Source organism: Halichoerus grypus, chromosome 5 (assembly GCF_964656455.1).
Source record: "Halichoerus grypus chromosome 5, mHalGry1.hap1.1, whole genome shotgun sequence".
In the NCBI taxonomy this organism is placed as follows: Eukaryota; Metazoa; Chordata; class Mammalia; order Carnivora; family Phocidae; genus Halichoerus; species Halichoerus grypus.
In genome coordinates, this window is record NC_135716.1 from 44102393 (window position 1) to 44124846 (window position 22454).

General features: G+C 40.1%; 1 protein-coding gene across 1 annotated transcript in view; it reads right to left on the reverse strand.

The window, feature by feature from the left end:
* The window catches only part of NECAB1 (N-terminal EF-hand calcium binding protein 1), a 198880-nt gene that overhangs the window by 9272 nt on the left and 167154 nt on the right, over window positions 1-22454 (reverse strand). Inside the window, exon 10 of the mRNA XM_036117181.2 lies at window positions 15282-15394. Coding sequence (XP_035973074.1) covers window positions 15282-15394 — 113 coding nt within the window. The remainder of the gene's footprint in view (window positions 1-15281; window positions 15395-22454) is intronic.

A 22454-nucleotide genomic window follows, 5' to 3' on the forward strand; every position in this document is an offset into this window, starting at 1 on the left:
TCTATAAAGCCAGTATTACCCTGATACCAAAACCAGATAAAGATACTACAATAAAAGAGAATAAAAGAGAACTATAAGCCAATATCTCTGAAGAACATAGATGCAAAATTCCTCAATAAAATATTAACAAACCAAATCCAACAATATATTAAAAAAATCATTCACCACAATCAAGTGGGATTTATTCCTTGGATGCAGGGTGGTTCAAAATTTCACAAATCAATCAATGTGAATACACCACATCACTAAGAAAAAGGATAAAAACTATATAATCATTTCAATAAATGTAGAAAAAGCATTTGACAAAGGACAGAACCCATTCATGATAAAAACTCTCAACAAAGTAGGTTTAGAGGGAACATACCTCAACATATATGAAAAACTCACAGTGAACATCATACTCAATAGGGAAAAACTGAGAGCTTTCCCCCTAAGATCAGGAATAAGACAAGGATGTCCACTTTCACCACAGTACTATTTCAACTTAATAGTACTGAAAGTCCTAGCTACAGCAATCAGACAACAAAAAAGGAATAAAAAGCATCCAAATAGTAAGGAAGGAGTAAGACTTTCACTATTTGCAGATGACATGATACTATATATAGAAAACCCTAAAGACTCCACCAAAAAACTGCTAGAAGTGATAAGTGAATTTAGTAAGGTCACCACAGGATAGAAAATCAATAGAGAGAAATCTGTTGCATTTCTATACACTAATAATGAAGTAGCAAAAAGAAAAATTTAGAAACCAATCCCATTTACATCAAAAATAAAATACATAGGAGTAAACTTAACCAAGGAAGCGAAAGACCTGTACTCTGAAAACTATAAAACATTGACAAAAGAAACTGAAGGCGCAAACAAATGGGAAGACATTCATACTCATGGATTGGGAACACCAATATTGTTAAAATGGCCATATTACCCAAAGCAATCTACAAATTTAATGCAATCCCTGTCAAAAGACCATTAGCATTTTTCACAGAGCTAGAACAAATAATCCTAAATTTATATGGAACCACAAAAGACTCTGAATAGCCAAAGCAATCTTGAAAAAAGCAAAGCTGGAGGTATCACAATCCCAGATTTCAAGTTATACTACAAACCTATCAGAATCAAAGCACTATGGTACTGGCACAAAAATACACACATAGATCAATGGGACAAGCACAGACAACCCAGAAATAAACCCACCATGATTATATGGTCAATTAATTAAAGAAGGCAAGAATATGCATTGGGAAAAAGACAATCTTTTCAATAAATGGTATTGGGAAAACTGGACAGCCACATGCAAACTGGACCACTTTCTTACACCATACACAAAAAATAAACTCAAAATGGATTAATGATCTAAGTGTGAGACCTCTAACCATAAAAATCCTAGAAGAGAGCACAGGCAATAAGTTCTCTGACATCAGCCTTAGCAACATTTTTCTAGATATGTCTCCTGAGGCAAGGGAAACAAAAGTAAAAATAAACTATTAGGACCAAATCAAAATAAAAAGCTTCTGCACAGCAAACAATCAACAAAGAGGCAGCCTATGGAATGGGAGAAGATAACTACAAATGACATATCTGATAAAGGGTTAGTATGCAAAACACATAAAAAACTTATACAACTCAACACAAAAACCCTACAAATAATCTAATTAAAAATGGGCAGAAGACATGAGCAGACATTTCTCCAAAGAAGGCATCCAGATGGCCAACAGACACATGAAAAGATGCTCAACATCACTAATCCTCAGGGAAATGCTAATCAAAACCACAATGAGATATTACCTCACACCTATGAGAATGGCTAAAATAAAAAACATGACAAACAAGAGTTGGCGAGGATGTAGAGAAAAAGGAACCCTTGTACACGGTTTGTGGGTATGCAAACTGATGCAGCCACTGTGGGAAAGAGTTTGAGGTTCCTCAAAAAATTCAAAATAGAATTACCATAATACCCAGTAATTCCACTACTGGGTATTTACACAATACAAAAAACACTAATTCGAAATGATATATGCACCCCTATGTTTATTGCAACATTATTTACACTCACACAATGGAATATTAGCCATAAAAAGAATAGAATCTTGCCATTTACAACAACATGAATGGATTTATTTATTATTTATTTATTTATTTATTTATTTATTTTTTAAAGATTTTATTTATTTATTTGACAGAGAGAGACAGCGAGAGAGGGAACACAGCAGGGGGAGTGGGAGAGGGAGAAGCAGGCTTCCCGCCGAGCAGGGAACCCGATGCGGGGCTCGATCCCAGGACCCTGGGATCATGACCCGAGTCGAAGGCAGACGCTTAACGACTGAGCCACCTAGGCGCCCAACATGAATGGATTTAGAGAGTATAATGCTAAGCAAATTATTTCAGAGAAAGAAATTCCATGAGTACTGGAATTAAAATTAAAAAAATAAATTCCCTAAGTCCAGCTTGTTCAGTCTAAAGTTTTATATTCAGATTGGAAATCAAAATGAGAGTATAAACTAACAGCAAGGATATTGATTTAAAAGAGAATAAAGAATGTATCAGTGTAAAAGTCAAGTTAAATGTAGTTTAGGGTTTACCTAAGTGTGACCAGCAGGTGGTGGTAACTACACACAGAAATTTTAATACTTTTTTCCTTTAGCTCTTTGCCTGTAAATAAAGTTTTTCATAATTGTTTATCTAGCTTGCTTAATTAAGGTATGATGTAGCAAATATTGTTGGCTCAATTTCAGACTTTCTAGGGAATGATTTATAAGAGAATCAAAGGAATTGGATGAAAAGTGAAATCAGGGATTTTCTAATTCTAGGAGTTCATGAATGAGTGGGGGTCGGGGGAGTGTTTCCTGGAAATCCCGGAAATGAGCTGCAAATTAATGTGCATATCATTTTTTTTTTTTTCTGGAAAGAAAATACATAGCTTCCACAATAGTCTCAAAGAGTCTATAATCCCCAAACATAATTTGACAATGGACAAATTTCAACCCATGACTGTTTTTTTAGGATAAAGTTTAAAATACCCAGCTTAGCATTTTAAGCTCTTCAAGAACCGCCTGCTCTAACCTGATTCATTTATATTACTTATTACATTAAAAACCAATTTATCTTGCGATCTGGACCTCCCATTTTTCTGGACATCCATAAAACTGTAAGAAATTCAAAAAATTTTAGCATCACTCTCAAGCTTTTAAAGGACTGAAGGAAGCATCAGCGTGATCGGGCAGTGGTTTGAAGTACAGCGCAGCAGGCCTACCCTTCTCTACAACTTAGTAGTTTTGTCACTCTGGGCCCATTACTTACCTCAGTTTCCTCACCTGTAAAATGGTGATAATAACAGTACTAGGAGGATTAAAGTGTTGCATGTAGAGTGCTTAGCCCAGTCCTTGGCAAATTTTGTATTTTTAATTAGCTGTTAGCTCAATAGCCCAGAAGAAAGTGGCATTTCCATGGAATGAGCAGTTACAAAGGCTAAGTCTTAAATGGTGTTAAAGCTGAGGAGCATGACAGAAGTAAAAGGAACTGGAGAGAAAACAAGACCAGAAAAAAAAAAAAAAAAAACTGAAGGAAAAAGACATATCTGTGAAAACAATGTAAAGCAGCAAGCCAATAATAATGATGATAATCGTTATATTATTATACGTGCTAACAGCGATGGCGACAGTTGTTACCACGTATTGCTCTGTTCCAGACCCTGGTCTAAGCACTCTACGTGGATTAAGGAATTTTACCTTCACAGTGACTGTGGGGGTGATACAGCAGACACTGTCTGTTGCCCCAGCTATTACTCTCACCTCTTTCTTAACAGAACCCTGCCACTGTTGAGTTCACAGTATTATCCAATGTACCAGTCAGCACTGGACTGAGACATCTCACTCTTTTTGTTAGATACTGGTTTCCTCACCTCCCCTGGAGTCAGGAATGACCATGTGATTTGAGCTGGGCCAATGAGATACCAAGGAATGTCTGCTGGGAAGCAAGGGCTTTTGGGAAATGCTTGCATCCTGAGGCTCAGACATAAGAGGAGGGCCTGTTGGTATTGCTCCCTTCCCTTTCTTCTCGACTACAGGCCATCTAGTGAAGAGCCAGATGGCTGAACCGAAAGCATTTTGAAAGATTTTTGGCTCAAAGGGACATGGGTGAAAATGCTAATCAGAAATGTTCTAGGGAGGTGGAGCGAGATGGCGGAGGAGTAGGAGACCTGGATTTCATCTGGTCTCAGGAATTCAGCTGGATAGGGATCAAACCGTTCTGAACACCTACGAACTCAACAGGAGATCGGAGAAAAGAATAGCAACAACTCTCTGAACAGAAAAGCGACCACTTTCTGGAAGGTAGGACGTGTGGAGAAGTGAATCCGAGGCGATATTCGGGAGGACAGACGGTGAGGGAGGGGGCCTCCGTCAGCCACTTCTGGCAAATGACAGAGCCGTGGAGCACAAAATCGGAACTTCTAGAAGTCAGCTCTGCTGAGGGACGTCGCTCCAGTGGCTAAGCAGGGGGTGGAACCCTCGTGCGACAGTGTGGTCTCAGGACCCTCGGGTCACAGAAAGACCGGGGGTGCTGAGTGTGGCAGAGTTCCCAGGTATCGGAGCAGGGAAGCCGGCTGCAGAGACGGAGCCGAGGTGCAGGCTCTCAGCTCGGGGTTGCCATAAACCGTGATCCGGGGCACAGTCGGGCCACTGCTCCTCCAGCAGGGACCCAACAAGCAGCGGATCCGGGGAGACTCCCCTTCCTCCCCCAGGAGGAGCAGCACAGGAGCGCACCGCAGGCATCTGCTGGGTTTGGAGACTCCACACGGTCGGGTGCCAGAGATAGAAATGCTCGGTCACAGGCCGGGTGAGCACAGAGTGTGGCCGGAGACCGGGGAGATGGGAGTGATTGATTGCTTTTCTCTGGGGGCTCGCTGAGGAGTGAGGCCCTGAGTTCTCGGCTCCTCTGGGGCGGAGACTGGGAGGCCGCCATTTTCACTCTTGGCCTCCAAAGCTGTACGGAAAGCTTGCAGGGAACAAAAGCTCCTGGGAGCAAACCCGAGCAGATTACTTAGCCCTGACCGGCAAGGGCGGGGCAATTCCGCCTCCGGCAAAGACATTTGGGAACCATGGCAACAGGCCCCTCCCCCAGAAGATCAGCGAGAACAGCCAGCCAAGACCAAATTTACCCATCAATGAGAATGGCAGATCTCCAGCGCTAGGGGAATACTGCACATAGAATCCATGGCTTTTTTTTTACCATGATTCTTTAGTCTTTCGAAGTTAATCTTTTTTTTAACTGTCTTTTTTTTTTTTTTTAATTTTTCTTTTTCCCTTTTTCAACCAACATCTTATCAATCCCTTTTTTAAAAAATTTTTATTTTTCATTTTTAGAGTCATATTCTATACCTTCATAGTAGTTACCCTTATTTTTGGCATATATATATATAAGTTGTCCTCTCTTTAAAATTTTGAGATACAGTTTCTTCTAACAGATCAAATATACCCCAAATCTCTAGTGTATGGCTTTGTTCAGGTCTCCTGCCTGATCACTATCTCTCCCTTATTTTTTTTTCTTTTTAATCCTTTCTTTTTTCAAACTTATCAATTCCTTTTTAAAATTTTTTATAATTTTCATCTTTACAGTCATATTCCATCCCTTCATATCAACCCTTATTTATGTACATATATAAGTTTTTCTTTAAAATTTTGGGAGGCACTTTCTTCTAACAGACCAAAATACACCCAAAATCTAGTGTGTGGCACTGATCTATGCACCAGCCTGATCATATTTGATCATATTCCGGTTTTTGTTTTGTTCTGTTTTTGTTTGTTTTTATCTTTTTCTTTTTTCTTTCTTTCCCTCTCTTTTCCCCCGGCTTCAGGTCTTTTCTGATTTGTTTAGAGTATATTTTCTGGGGACGCTGTTACCCTGATAGCATTTTGTTCTCTCATGCACCTATTCTCCTCTGGACAAATGACAAGATGGAAAAAATCACCTCAACGAAAAGAACAAGAGGTAGTACCGACTGCCAGGGACCTACTCAATACGGACATTAGTATGATGTCGGATCTAGAGTTCAGAATCATGACTTTAAAGATACTAGCTGGGCTTGAAAAAAGCATGGAATTTATTAGAGAAACCCTTTCTGGAGAAATAAAAGAACTAAAATCTAACCAAGTAGAAATCAAAAAGGCTATTAATGAGGTGCGATCAAAAATGGGGGTGCTAACTGCTACGATAAATGAGGCAGAAGAGAGAATCAGTGAGATAGAAGACCAAATGATGGAAAATAAAGAAGCTGAGAAAAAGAGAGATAAACAACTACTGGATCACGAGGGCAGAATTCGAGAGATAAGCGATACCATAAGACGAAACAACATTAGAATAATTGGGATCCCAGAAGAAGAAGAAAGAAAGAGAGGGGCAGAAGGTATATTGGAGCAAATTATAGCAGAGAACTTCCCTAATTTGGGGAAGGAAACAGGCATCAAAATCCAGGAGGCACAGAGAACCCCTCTTAAAATCAATAAAAATAGGTCAACACCCCGACATCTAATAGTAAAACTTACGAGTCTCAGAGACAAAGAGAAAATCCTGAAAGCAGCTCGGGAGAAGAGATATGTAACCTACAATGGTAGAAACATTAGATTGGCAACAGACCTATCCACAGAGACCTGGCAGGCCAGAAAGGACTGGCAGGATATATTCAGAGCACTAAATGAGAAAAATATGCAGCCAAGAATACTATATCCAGCTAGGCTGTCACTGAAAATAGAAGGAGAGATAAAAAGCTTCCAGGACAAACAAAAACTAAAGGAATTTGCAAACACGAAACCAGCCCTACAAGAAATATTGAAAGGGGTCCTCTAAGCAAAGAGAGAGCCTAAAAGCAACATAGACCAGAAAGGAACACAGACAATATACAGTAACAGTCACCGTACAGGCAATACAATGGCACTAAATTCATATCTTTCAATAGTTACCCTGAATGTGAATGGGCTAAATGCCCCAATCAAAAGACACAGGCTATCAGATTGGATAAAAAAACAAGACCCATCGATATGCTGTCTGCAAGAGACTCATTTTAGACTCAAAGACACCCCCAGATTGAAAGTGAGGGGGTGGAAAACCATTTACCATGCTAATGGACACTAAAAGAAAGCTGGGGTGGCAATCCTTATATCAGACAAATTAGATTTTAAACCAAAGACTATAATAAGAGATGAGGAAGGACACTATATCCTACTTAAAGGGTCTATCCAACAAGACGATCTAACAATTGTACATATCTATGCCCCTAACATGGGAGCAGCCAATTATATAAGGCAATTAATAACAAAAGCAAAGAAACACATTGACAACAATACAATAAGAGTGGGGGACTTTAACACCCCCCTCACTGAAATGGACAGATCATCTAAGCAAAAGATCAACAAGGAAATAAAGACTTTAAATGACACACTGGACCAAATGGACTTCACAGACATATTCAGAACATTCCATCCCAAAGCAACGGAATACACATTCTTCTCTAGTGCCCATGGAACATTCTCCAGAATAGATCACATCCTAGGTCATAAATCAGGTCTCAACCGATACCAAAAGATTGGGATCATTCCCTGCCTATTTTCAGACCACAATGCTTTGAAACTAGAACTCAATCACAAGAGGAAAGTCAGAAAGAACTCAAATACATGGAGGCTGAAGAGCATCCTACTAAAGAATGAATGGGTCAACCAGGAAATTAAAGAAGAATTAAAAAAATTCATGGAAACCAATGAAAATGAAAACACAAATGTTCAAAATCTTTGGGATGCAGCAAAGGCAGTCCTAAGAGGAAAGTATATAGTAATACAAGCCTTTCTCAAGAAACAAGAAAGGTCTCAAGTACACAACCTAACCCTACACCTAAAGGAGCTGGAGAAAGAACAGCAAATAAAGCCTAAACCCAGCAGGAGAAGAGAAATAATAAAGATCAGAGCAGAAATCAATGAAATAGAAACCAAAAGAACAGTACAACAGATCAACGAAACTAGGAGCTGGTTCTTTGAAAGAACTAACAAGACTGATAAACCCCTGGCCAGACTTATCAAAAAGAAAAGAGAAATGACCCAAATCAACAAAATCATGAATGGAAGAGGAGAGATCACAACCAACACCAAAGAAATACAAACAATTATAAGAACATATTATGAGCAACTCTATGCCAGCAAATTAGATAACCTGGAAGAAATGGATGCATTCCTAGAGATGTATCGACTACCAAAACTGAACCAGGAAGAAAGAGAAAACCTGAACAGACCTATAACCACTAAGGAAATTGAAGCAGTCATCAAAAATCTCCCAACAAACAAAAGCCCAGGGCCAGATGGCTTCCCAGGGGAATTCTACCAAACATTTCAAGAAGAATTAATACCTGTTCTTCTGAAACTGTTCCAAAAAATAGAAATGGAAGGAAAACTTCCAAACTCGTTTTATGAGGCCAGCATTACCTTGATCCCAAAACCAGACAAAGACCCCATCAAAAAGGAGGAGTACAGACCAATATCCCTGATGAACATGGATGCAAAAATTCTCACCAAAATACTAGCCAATAGGATCCAACAGTACATTAAAAGGATTATTCACCACGACCAAGTGGGATTTATCCCTGGGCTGCAAGATTGGTTCAACATCCGCAAATCAATCAACGTGATACAATACATTAACAAAAGAAAGAACAAGAATCATACGATCCTCTCAATAGATGCAGAAAAAGCATTTGACAAAGTACAGCATCCTTTCTTGATCAAAACTCTTCAGAGTATAGGGATAGAGGGGACATACCTCAATATCATAAAAGCCATCTATGAAAAACCTACAGCGAATATCATTCTCAATGGGGAAAAACTGAGAGCTTTCCCCCTAAGGTCAGGAACGCGGCAGGGATGTCCACTATCACCACCGCTATTCAACATAGTATTAGAAGTCCTAACCACAGCAATCAGACAACAAAAAGAAATAAAAGGCATCCAAATCGGCAAAGAAGAAGTCAAATTCTCACTCTTTGCAGATGATATGATACTTTATGTGGAAAACCCAAAAGACTCCACCCCAAAACTGCTAGAACTCATACAGGAATTAAGTCAAGTGGCAGGATATAAAGTCAATGCACAGAAATCAGTGGCATTCCTATACACCAACAACAAGACAAAAGAAAGAGAAATTAAGGAGTCGATCCCATTTACAATTGCACCCAAAACCATAAGATACCTAGGAATAAATCTAACCAAAGAGGCAAAGAATCTGTACTCAGAAAACTATAAAATACTCATGAAAGCAAGTGAGGAAGACACAAAGAAATGGAAAAATGTTCCATGCTCATGGATTGGAAGAACAAATATTGTGAAGATGTCAATGCTACCTAGAGCAATCTACACATTCAATGCAATCCCCAACAAAATACCATCCACTTTTTTTCAAAGAAATGGAACAAATAATCCTAAAATTTGTATGGAACCAGAAAAGACCCCGAATAGCCAGAGGAATGTTGACAAAGAAAAGCAAAGCTGGCGGCATCACAATTCCAGACTTCCAGCTCTATTACAAAGCTGTCATCATCAAGACAGTATGGTACTGGCACAAAAACAGACACATCGATCAATGAAACAGAATAGAGAGCCCAGAAATGGACCCTCAACTCTATGGTCAACTAATCTTTGACAAAGCAGGAAAGAATGTCCAATGGAAAAAAGACAGTCTCTTCAACAAATGGTATTGGGAAGATTGGACAGCCACATGCAGAAGAATGATACTGGACCATTTCCTTGCACCACACACAAAAATAGACTCCAAATGGTTGAAAGACCTAAATGTCAGACAGGAGTCCATCAAAATCCTAAAGTGAACACAGGCAGCAACCTCTTTGACCTCAGCCACAGCAACTTCTTCCTAGAAACATTGCCAAAGGCAAGGGAAGCAAGGGCAAAAATGAACTATTGGGACTTCATCAAGATAAAAAGCTTTTGCACAGCAAAAGAAACAGTCAACAAAACCAAAAGACAACCGACAGAATGGGAGAAGCTATTTGCAAATGACATATCAGATAAAGGGCTAGTATCCAAAATCTATAAAGAACTTATCAAACTCAACACCCAAAGAACAAATAATCCAATCAAGAAATGGGCAGGAGACATGAACAGACATTTTTCCAAAGAAGACATCCACATGGCCAACAGACACATGAAAAAATGCTCAACATCGCTCGGCATCAGGGAAATCCAAATCAAAGCCTCAATGAGATACCACCTCACACCAGTCAGAATGGCTAAAATTAACAAGTAAGGAAACGACAGATGTTGGCGGGTATGCGGAGAAAGGGGAACCCTCCTACACTGTTGGTGGGAAATGCAAGCTGGTGCAGCCACTCTGGAAAACAGTGTGGAGGTTCCTCAAAAAGTTGAAAATAGAGCTACCCTACGATCCAGCAATTGCACAACTGGGTATTTACCCCAAAGATACAAATGTAGGGATCCGAAGGGGTATGTGCACCCCGATGTTTATAGAGGCAATGTCCACAATAGCCAAACTGTGGAAAGAGCCAAGATGTCCATCAACAGATGAATGGATAAAGAAGAAGTGGTATATATATACAATGGAATATTATGCAGCCATCAAAAGGAATGAAATCTTGCCATTTGCAACGACATGGATGGAACTGGAGGGTGTTATGCTGAGCGAAATAAGTCAATCAGAGAAAGACATGTATCATATGACCTCACTGATATGAGGAATTCTTAATCTCAGGAAACAAACTGAGGGTTGCTGGAGTGGGGGGTGCGGTGGGAGGAATGGGGTGGCTGGGTGATATACATTGGGGAGGGTATGTGCTATGGTGAACGCTGTGAATTGTGCAAGAGTGTTGAATCACAGATCTGTACCTCTGAAACAAATAATGCAATATAGGTTAAGAAAAAAAAAAAGAAGAAGAAGAAGAAGAAGATAGCAGGAGGGGAAGAATGAAGGGGGGGAAATTGGAGGGGGAGATGAACCATGAGAGACGATGGAGTCTGAAAAACAAACTGAGGGTTCTAGAGGGGAGGGGGATGGGAGGATGGGTTAGCCTGGTGATGGGTATTAAAGAGGGCACGTTCTGCATGGAGCACTGGGTGTTATACGCAAACAATGAATCATGGAACACTACATCAAAAGCTAATGATGTAATGTATGGTGATTAACATAACAATAAAAAATTTAAAAAAAAAGAAATGTTCTACAGACTGGGTGCTTTCAGTTAAGAGTGAAACTGATCGATACATAGCAATGACATTTAAGGACATTGCTATTTAAGACTGTACAATACAGATAATGATACGTATGAAATGATGACACTAAGGTTAATTACGAAAAGATTCTGTCCACAATATTTCTGTTGAAAAGGCTTAGGGCTTGAATGATTAGCTTTCAATTATCTACAAACTTAGAATTACATAGAACATTTCTGAGCTGTTGCTAATGTGCTTCAGTCTTCCTCCTTGTTGTGTTTAGGCTTCCTGTGACACTTACCACTCAATGGCAGAAACCAGAATTCTTTGGCTAAGCTGTCCCTGGATGTAGTGACTAAGAGCTTCAGCCCTGAGCTCTAGGAAACTTTAAGTATTCCCAGCAGCTGGAAAAAGGCAGTGAAATAGCTTCCAGGGGGAAAGGATGTGGCTCAGGAACAGCTGGGGTTGAAGAGAAGTTACACAAGACGCTCTCCCTCCTTTCCTCTCATGCCCTACTTTAACTCATAGAACCTAGCCACTGGAGAAAAGGCACAACAGGCCCCATTTCTCCACACCAAGCTCCAGCCACCAATTTATTTCACCTGCATAAAAATGCTGATAACTTATTCATGGTCAATATGCCACAGGGTATCATTTGTTCTTAAAGATCTTTCTTTGGCCATGGTAAAGTCTCAGGGTCAAGTCTTTTTTTTTTTTTTTTTTTTTTTTTTATGTTCAGTTTGGGTCAAGTCTTATAATTCTGCATTCATGTTCCCTAGGCCCTTGACATAGAGACATAGAGTTTAGGACACATACGAATTCTAGAATTCATATCTAAGAGTGACTTCCGAAATCATTTTATTCTATTTAACAGTTGTGAAATTGTAGGCTATGAATGAGTAACCCATTTTCCCAACTGGATTCTAAGATCCTTGAAAGCAGAACCTTTTCTTGCTTTTTCTGGCATCAAGCATGGTTCTAAGAATACACTGTATATCACATATATTCAATTGGTACCTCCCCACAGGGATTAATAAGCTGTCATGATTACAAAATAAGCAAAACGAGGGGCACCTGGCTGGCTCAGTCAGTTAAGCGTCCGACTCTTGTTTTCAGCTCAGGTCATGATCTCACGGGTCGGGTCGTGAGATTGAGCCCCACGTAGGGCTCCATGCTCAGCAAGAGAGTCTACCTGAAGATTCTCTCCCTCTGCCCCTCCCCCCACTTGCTCTCTTTCTCAAAAAAATCTTTAAAATCAATAAGCAAAAAGATCATCAGTGTTTGTGTGTATGTATGTGTGTATGTGAGAAATGGGTCACACAATTTACTTGGCTTTTCCACTAACAACTTATTTTGAAACTCAATTGACGAATACTCTGACAAGGACTCAGTCAGCCTCTAAACCTCTGAGTCTGGTGGTCAAATACCTTCAGGGCAAAGGCCTCTCTAATTCAGTTGCTTGACCTTATAATTGGAACAGGAGGGATCTTGTCCATTCTACCCCTGGTAAACCACAGAAAGTCCAGAAAACTTTAATTCAAGGATGACCAACTACTGGCAAGAAGGATTAAATGTGGGTTTTGGGGTCAGACACGCTGGGGCAAGATGTTTAATACATCTGAGCTTATTCCCTCCTTCAGCGGACGTGATACACACTTCAGATGATTGCAGTGAAGATCAAATAAGAAAATGGATACTAACTGCCTAGTCATACATCCTTAATTTCTACTTTGTTTTATGGCAGCATTTCCTGTCTAGCTATGGTGAAGCTGAGCCTGACATTAGGGGAGGCGAAGAAACTGCAAAACTGATCCTTCTGAGTTTTATTTCATCAGCCAAGCACAAGGCGATAGTGCATGACTAACAACATGAATGGCCCATTCGATTGCTCATCAATTGAGAGAGAAGAAAACTGGATTTGATGAACTGAATTTAGACAGGCAGGCCAGCATAATGGGTGTTTCACATGGTTTCCAGCCATGTGGACTGATTCTCTGATGCTCATTCCATCTGATAAAGTCATACTTTTTGATAATTCTAACAAAAGAAAGAAATCAGTTGAAAAATCAGCAAGCAGTGAATGAAGAGTCCTTAAAAAACAAACCAGTCTTGCAAAGGAAAAGGAGAGACTGAGAGTCTCAATTTATCTCACTGGAAGAGGATTCTCTCCCTCCCTGTACTTCACAGCTGGAGCCCAGGGAGCAATTTTCCGTGGCTGCTGAGAGAACAATCCGGTAGCACAGATCTGTCTCCTCAGCTGCTCTCCCCACTGCTGCTTCCGTCACCCCATCACCCCAGGCCTGGCCGCGGAGCTTCGGGCCCTTTTCCCTGCACACATTAAAGCACTATCTCTGAACCTTAAGAAATAATCAAACTGTGTGCCCTATTTATAAATGTAAAAAGTCTAATCCATTCCTGGAGATCATGATACACCAAACCAGACTTTATCTTCCTTATGTCCCCACTTCTTTGGTTAGTTCTGTGCTCTATTTTCTGCAGTTCCTACTGTGGATGGTGTATACACACACTCACGCTCGCACACTCTTTTTGCATTTTCCAATCATTCAATTTCAGTTTCAGATGAGTAGGCTTTTGAAACTATATATACTCACACTTTGGCAGATCCCTACGTCACTAAACTAAAAGGACTAAAATGGTTTCGATTTGAGCCGTTCTGAGTTTGTTGTGAAGAACAACAACAACAAAGCAAACTCAGCATTCACAAAGGCATGACGGGAAGATTGTGAGCGGTCAGACTGTCACAACACTGAGCAAGTCGCCTGCAACTCTAAAGTGGGTCAGAGGTCAGCCAGCCCGATGATGAAGGGATCGTAACCCCCGCTCATGTTTTCTGGGCCTCGGGGTGCTGAACACTCAGTTAATCCCCACAGCCATCTTGATGAGGAACTGAGGCTTGGAGCCTGTAAGGATCTTTCCCTAAATCACAAAACGAATACAATCCCATGTTTAACTCCAGAGCCAGACTTCTTAACTGGGGAGCTATTCTGCTGGAATATAAGTAAAATATAATTACTGGGAATAACACCAAAGCACTCAAAGACATAAAGTATGCATCTCTGTGTGTGTGTGTGTGTGTGTGTGTGTGTATGCACACACACATACGCATACATGTGCTAAAGCGATATTCGAAGAGCATTATGAAATACAGTTTAAACAAACCCCAAGGTAGGGATAGATTTGGTTGTAGTTTTCCAGAAGCAGGTGAGTTTGGGGCTGGGCTTTGAACTTGAGGCAGAACATGCGCTTGGCAGAAACCTACCAGCTGGGCATACATTTCTGGGGAGGAGAGTGCCCAGGTCTGAGGACCAGGTTATGCTAAAAAGACAATGGGCAGCTGGGTGCTGCTGACGCTCAGGTAAAGAGAACCAGTGGTAGCAGTGCTGTGCACTTTCGAGTAGGATAAACGGAAGGTCAAAGAAATATCTAGCATTTGCTTAAGACATTCAGAGTTACTGTAGTTCCTGATGAAGAGAACTCTATAATGGTTTCTGTAAAATTATTCTAGTAACTGTTTATTGGACCACTTGGGAGTGGAGAAACTGAAAATGAGGAATAGTTCATAAATTTTAGTAGCCTAAGATAATTGAAGCCTGAGCGGGGGTGGCTATGGAAAGAGTTTTTTGTTTGTTTATTTTTATGACCAAGGTCTGCAATCAAGACTTCAGACATTGTGCAATTTCATAATGGCTGAAATGAGTATTCGGCTACAGGGCATGCCACCAAGGGAGCAACCAGAGCTAGACGCACTGGAGTTGGGGCTCATCTATCAGAGATGATTTTAAATCAGTGTGGGCCTGCCTGGATGCAAAAGGGGAGATGCCAGTTGATATGAAACTCCCCTCTTCAAACTGTTCTCACCATTTTATTTCCCTTGGTGTCCCCAGTGATCAAATCCACACAGCGTCAAGGATAAAAGAGAAAATACCCAGTGAAAGTCTGCAAAATGCATCACCCAGAGGACTGGAATGATCAACAAACACAAGAGGATTCTCAACTGTCTGTCTTCCAGACCCCGCCTCCATCTAAGGACCGTGCAGGAGCGCTTACCGCAAACATCCACTCTGGGAGGAAGCGCTCTCCACATAGTGCTTCAGAGCAAGCTGGAACTCTTCCAAGTCCTCTTCTATCACAGACATCTGACGCTGGACAAGCATGATGTGCTGCCGAGGAATAGGCAAGTGTTACAGCCTGGCTGTCATGGAGCCTCGCTCGGCTGACCCCCTGCAGCGCATCCCTCCCCTCCTCATGAAGCAAACAATTCTCATCTAGAAATATGACCAAAAGGAAGGCCATGACTAATCCAAGTAATACGATCTATACAAGCTATATGCAGGCAGGATACGTTTCTTGCCTCTAGTAGCAGGTGCTAAAGACAGTGTCTCCCGATGATATCTTCCCTTTCAAAAGCAGTGGTTCTCAATTAGAAGCACTGAGGAGGTTTCAAAATTGCACTTACATCAGAATCTCTGGAAGTGGGGTCCAAGCACAGTATTTATACAGGCCCAACCCCCCCCCCCCCGCAAAGTGACCCTAATGTGCAGCCAGGGCTGGGATGACCAGCCTACAGTCATTTTGAAAGAGTGGTCTTACTCTACACCTGGACAGCTCCAGCTTCACCTTAAATATTTTGTGATATTAGACATGTGTATCATTACAAACAACCAAATTTCAAAATATGTTGTTCAATGCTGCATTTCCAAAGGTACATTAACCACCGACCACATACCACAGGCCCTGCTCAAAATCTCCTGCATCAGATGGAGCCTGTGTTTAATGGGTCACACTGGGCTGGATGGCAACTGCTTCTTGTAACAAATCCTATTATGTTTATAGCACTTGTAGTTTGAAGACTTCCCTATAGATCTGCCTACGGGCTCCTCATGGCACTTTGATCTCAAGATTATGCCTTTCCTCCATCAAGAGTTAGGAATGAATCATAGAAGTGCAAAAAAAAAAAAAAAAAGTAAGGATTGGGAGTGAATTATAAAAGTGCAAAACAACAACAATGTAAGGACAATTTAGAATATGAGGAAAATAACTTGCACAATATTACCCAGCTGCAGAGTGGGAGAGCCAGAAGTAAGCCCGTGGTTTGCTGTCTCCGCTCCAATGAGCTTCTCACTTCATGTTAATAGCTACCATTGTTGGAGACCAGTTATATCATAGCTATTGTATTAGACACTTTATATATTCAATAATTGTTCCTACTTTGTTTTTCTACAGCTAAATGCTAGGTGCTGGGTTCTGGGTATACAGTGACGAATCAAGATAGAATCCTTACCTTCATAAGGTTTAGTAAATAAATCAACAATGTTGTTTTGTGTTTTTTTAATAAAGATTTTATTTATTTGAGAGAGACAGAGATAGCGACAGAGCGCAGGAGTGGGGAAGAGAGGGAGAAGCAGGCTCCCCACTGAGCAGGGAGCCCAACTCAGGGTTCGATCCCAGGACCCTGGGATCATGACCTGAGCCAAAGGCAGACACTTACTAACTGAGCCACTCAGGCGCCCCAAGAAATCAACAAGATTTGAAAACTATGTCTATGTTACAATTTTAGGTATTGATACTAGCACATGAAACTGCCTATATGTAAACTGACCACAAGTCTACTAAATTCTTGAAAGAAGTGTATTGTCAAATAAATCTTTATCCCAGTCTCAAAATCCTTTGACTGCATAAGCCTTAAGGTAATATTTGGGCCTCCAAACTCACATGAACAGGAAGCAGGCTATCAATACCATATAACCCCTAAAAAGGGCAATACTCTCTGATGAGCTGTTCCTGATGTGGTCATGGAGGTAAATGAATCAAAAAGAAACTCTCAAAACAACAACAATGGAAACAGAGTTCCTCCCAGAATGGAGATCCAGTGTCTAATCACAGAACTTCCTTCACTGACAAATATCTTCCCAGCATGAATTCACTGTTGCAATGAACCAGTGAATGCTGTATGCTTCCTATCCGTGCCTTTCCTGAATTACAGTTTTTATGACATTTCTCCTGGCCCAGTTTTATCATTGTATATTTTATCTGTGTGTTTGGGGGTTGTGGCGAGGGGATATAACTTACTTTTTTAGTCATAAATGTGTCAGACCGCAAGGGACTACATCTTGATCTTACAGGGAGGACTGATCATCACCCAGGAATGCCAGACTTTGAGCTAGAAGCAGTAACTGGAGGAGACTTAGGGTGGTCTCCCTTGTGAAGGGGTCTATGTGTTCTATATATGTGAAAAGAATATTTGATGATCAGAAGGCTCACTGTGGCAGAAACTCCAAACTATTCCCCCCAAATCCATTTCCTCTTCTTTCTAGGTAGAGTTAGAGTACATAGTCCATCATCCTTTACAGTTAGGTATAACCAGCTGATGAGTCTTCACCAATAGAATACGAGCAGAAGTGCTGTGTATTGCTTTCGGGCCAAGACTTTCAAGAGGGATGTGAACCCCCTCCATGTTCTCGTCCCCTTTTCTGTTGATAGAATGACCTGCCTTAGGAATAGCAGAGCCATATTTGAGAGGAGCTTGTGTCCCTGAATTATTGTGTGGACTGTTTTACTGGGCAAGGAAAAAACTTTTATTATATTGGAATCATTTTCCATTTGGGTCTATTTGTTTCCACAGCCCAGTCACCTTATTGAGTTCGGTAATTTTAATTGAGCTTTGTTTTATTTCCCTTTAGGATCAGAGATCAAGAATCAGTAGATATGAGCCTATAACTATCTCCTAAGATTATGTAATGAACAATCAGCCTCCTGTACCACTCTCCCAGGACCTGGTTTTAGTATCAGTAACGAAGAGTTTAAGTTAATCTCTGCCAAAATAACTGTGGACATGTTCTTTTGGCAGAAATCTACAGAGACTTCTTGATCATGTATTTGTGATTAACAATGACTCAGATGATTTCTCATGGGCTTTCCTAGTGAGATATATAAACATATCTACCTGTTCCACTGAAATTCTTTTAGTCTGAAGGCAAGTCTTACGTGATCTAAATTGCAAACATGAATAGAATCCTTCACTACTCCCTGAAGGCATGCCCTTTGAAATGTGACTTTTTAGCTTCTTCTATCAAAACATAGATCTGATTTCCCTTTCCCTTGGATCTGGGCCAGCCTTATAACTTGCTTTGGTAGAGGAGTCCTAATATCTTCATGACATTTCTGTGTGTCCCTTATGTCAAATACACAGTCTGAGATCCTTACTGAAATCTGGTGTGAATGGCCAGCCCAGAGCATTTTTGTTTCTCTGCTTTAGAAAGGGTAGTGAACCCTTTATTATTTACTCAATGTTATTTTGTTATGATGGAATTATGGTGGAATATTTACAGAATAGTTTTTGCTAGTCACATCAGGTTAGCTGCATCCACCTTTGATTTTTTGGGTTTTTTTTTTTTTTGAGAAATTTCAGCTTTTTACATCTCTGGAGACAGAAATATTTTAAATGCAACTAATTTGTTTCATGTTTTCTAGCTCTGTTTACTACATTTACAATTGTGTTCCAAGCATGTCTTCAGAATAACAGCCTTTCTTGTGTGCTCTTGTTCAATCTTATAATAGCTATTGCAAAGCAAAACTATGTTTTAATAGTTCCTGACATATTTGGTGGCAATAACTCCCAATACACATGATATTGTATGGCAGGATTAATTTACTTCAAAAATATTATTATTCACAGACTTTATGAGGGTAGAAAGGCAGAAAAGTATATTAGATTTGTAAACTCCTACTGCATAAGCTATTCTGGTATAAACAACAATAATGCGCTCAAGAAAAGTTACAGCTTTTGAAAAACACCAGAATGGGATCAAACCTTGTTTAAAATTATACTAACTCCAAAAAGAACCCTTTTGAATATAGAAATATCTAGGAAATCATCATCTTTTTCTAATAGTTGTTTGATAAGAAGTGCCGTGCAAGGCATACCATGGCACCAAGCAGAAAGGATTTGGTTGGGTAAATACACCTGGCTAGATCCAGGATGTGTGGTCTGGATGTGGTCTGGATGGATTCCCTTCAAAAACTATATTGACCTTTCAGTGATTCATACTCCCTGCCTAGTACTGGACAGCTAGAAGACAATAAATTACCCCCACATTTTCCATGAGTCATAAAGTCACAATCTTGGATCTTAGATCTGGGTTTATCTCTGATGTACGTTTCCTATTCTATTATAACAAGAGTAAAATTATGAATTCTGAAGGTTGCGATCTTTATAACATACTTGTTACAAATCATTTGGAACATTTTGATCTTCCTACACAGCCCCTTAGTGTTGTTGTTTTAGTGCAACATTTGAAAAATTCAATGTTATAAGAGATACGTAAATATTTTTTCAAACTCCTATTTATTCTTTTTGACTTCACCTTAAATACTGTCATTCTTGAAGCATTCCTTGGCCTCCTAAATTAGGTTGTGTTCCCTTGCTGTGCAAATCTATACTTTTCTATAATAATCCTCATCACAGTGTACTGTAGATCATCGTTGAATCACTGCATGTCCTCCTGGTCCGTCTTGTAGTGCCTGTAATATTCACCACTTTATCTCCAGGCCCTCCCCCAGGGCCTGACACATAGCTGGTGATCGGGTTATTCATGGCACAAACAAGCAAAAGCTGCTTTTGCTTTTAGCCAGTGACCATTCTTAAAAGCTCTTTAATAAATGTTATTTATGCACTATTCGTTCCGGGAAAGGATTTGAGGTGGTCCCGCTAACTCCAGAGCCCTGCATCATTTTCTTTCATCTACCTCCATCATCTTGTCCTCTTTCCTTTCCCCTTTAAGAGCAAAGAGTACACGTTTAAAAAAAAAACTTAGCTTCACTTTTACTAGCTATGAGGCCTTGAACCAGTTACTTCATCTTTTCATCCTAAGTCACCAAATGAAATTGGAACAGTGGTACTTATATCACAGAGTTTGGGGGAAGATTAAATGGAATAGTGTATGTAAAAATTTTGCCCAGGATAGATACTCAATAGACGTTACTTCTCATACTCTGCTCACTGAGGAAAAAAAAAAGACCTAAAAAAAAAAAAAAAAAAGAAGAAATCATATCCTAGACTCATCATTATGTAATGATTCATGTTCCAGAAAACTAGATATGGCAGCTAGTAGGGTTTGGGACTTTGGCTGTGTGCTTAAATAAGCCTACCAGATACTACTGTTCTGCTTTAAGGGTAGGAAATCTCATGAAAATGAGTCATCTGTCAGCTCACAACCTCACTGGCAGAGAACAACTCCACTTTAGTGCCCAGAGATGCACCAAACACTGGAGTGGGACTATTACACAGTGGGTGCAGGTCTAGCGTAGAACTGCTGGTGTCTGGCTAGGGTACTGAAATCCTTCCACACCTTAATTTTCCATCTGCAAAGTGGGGTTAATGATGGCACCACTTCATATGGCTATGATGAGGATGGAGTGAATTACAGATGTGTGTGTTTGGCACAATACTCAGCACATAGTAAAGGCTCAGTAAAGACTAGCTTTTAAAAAATAAAATCTATCATAACCATATATTCTTTGCTTTCTAGTATGGAATTTATTTTTCAAGGTTCTCATGTATTCACTAATGGAAAAGGAAAATCACCTCTCTAGTCAAAGAAGACTAAAACTGGTTTTGGACACCAAGAGAAATCACTGAACCCAGAGGAGCGTGCGATGCTGGGTGCTGGCTGTGAACAGTGGAGATCTGTTTTAGTCACTCTGCATCGGGAAGGTTTTATAAGAATCGATGGTGAGGCGTTATTGCCACTAACAATAAAGTACAACTTTTAATGACAAATAGCTTATTGGTATCTTTGAGAAAAACAAACTTATTCAAATCATTACTATACTATATGTGTATTCCCAAAGACCATAATTATTTTACCTTTACATGTGGTTGAAAATAGTTAAGGAATATCCTTCCCTGCTTTTCAATAATATTGACGACTGAAGCACCTTGCCCAATCCTATTTTGTTAAATACTTCTATGCACTATTGAATTACTAATGCTATGTGGGTTGATAAATATTCTAAAATTGACGTTGGCCTCTCTCCTGTCAGGGACCAGAGAATGGAACAGTCTGTCACCCTCCATCAATAGTCCTTAGATGATTTTTTTCTCCCACTTAGTTAGTGAGAGAGAGTAGTCTCACGTTAGGAAATTACGTAAGAATAGACAATGGTCTCTCTCAACATTAGAAATGTTATGTTCAGTTTTCTTGACTGGAGTGTAGTTTTCCCTACATGCAAATCTAATTGATGCTAGAGATGCAAGATCGCAAGGTCACCATCCTGTGCCTAAGGGACTGCTAGGAATAGTATTCCTAGTATGTGCACTCGACGACAGCCTTCTCTCCTTCTCAAAAAAGATTTTGCTTCCCACCAAAACCTACCCGTTTAGAATTCTGGGTGCCTGACGAATTAATACAGACTGCATCCCGTCTTTGGAGGAACAGAAGCACTGAACATGTAGTGAAATATAGGTTACCTTTGGGCAAAGTGGCCACATCCATAGGATTCTAATCATAACACCATTATTAAGCTTTTCTCAGAACCCTCTATGGCTTCCCCTTTGAAGACTCTCTGTGCTTTGAGTCTGGACAGATGGGTAGGAGCCGAAAGGTGAGCCTCGCCTTCTATCACATGGGCAGTGCCTGTGGAGTAAGTGCCTGGCACAGAGATGAAAGGTTTTCCTATCTTTGTCTCAAGTAAATGTGATGGATCCTAGACGATCTATACAATATACATTTAAGGTATTAAGAAAAAAGTGATTTTCTGTGGGTTGCCAAGATTTTAAAATCCAAATTTCCACTAAATGTGAATGCAAAGATCCACTTTCCCCCAACAGAATGTGTTACAAATATTTGCCTCAAAGTAAAATAACAAATCATGATATGTGTTTTCAATTAGTTAACTTATTCATAAATTTCTTTTTATTGTGTCTTTAGCGCCTATTAGCATCACTTTGTCCATTCTCTCTCAGTCTCTGTAAGTTGCCCCCACTCTGGATGGACCTCTTTTCCCTAGGAACGTAAATGTTCCTTTTTCTCTAAACATCAATTTTTTTTTTCTGGAAAAAAAAAATGACTTCTGAGCACTTACAATGAGCCTGGCCCTAGGATAAAAGCTGGAGATACAATACTGAATAGCATCAAGTTTCAGCTCAGGTGTAGCACTCAGGCTTGTAGGGTTGACAAAATGTTGTTCTTGATATAATTTGAATGTTGCCCTTCTCTGCCA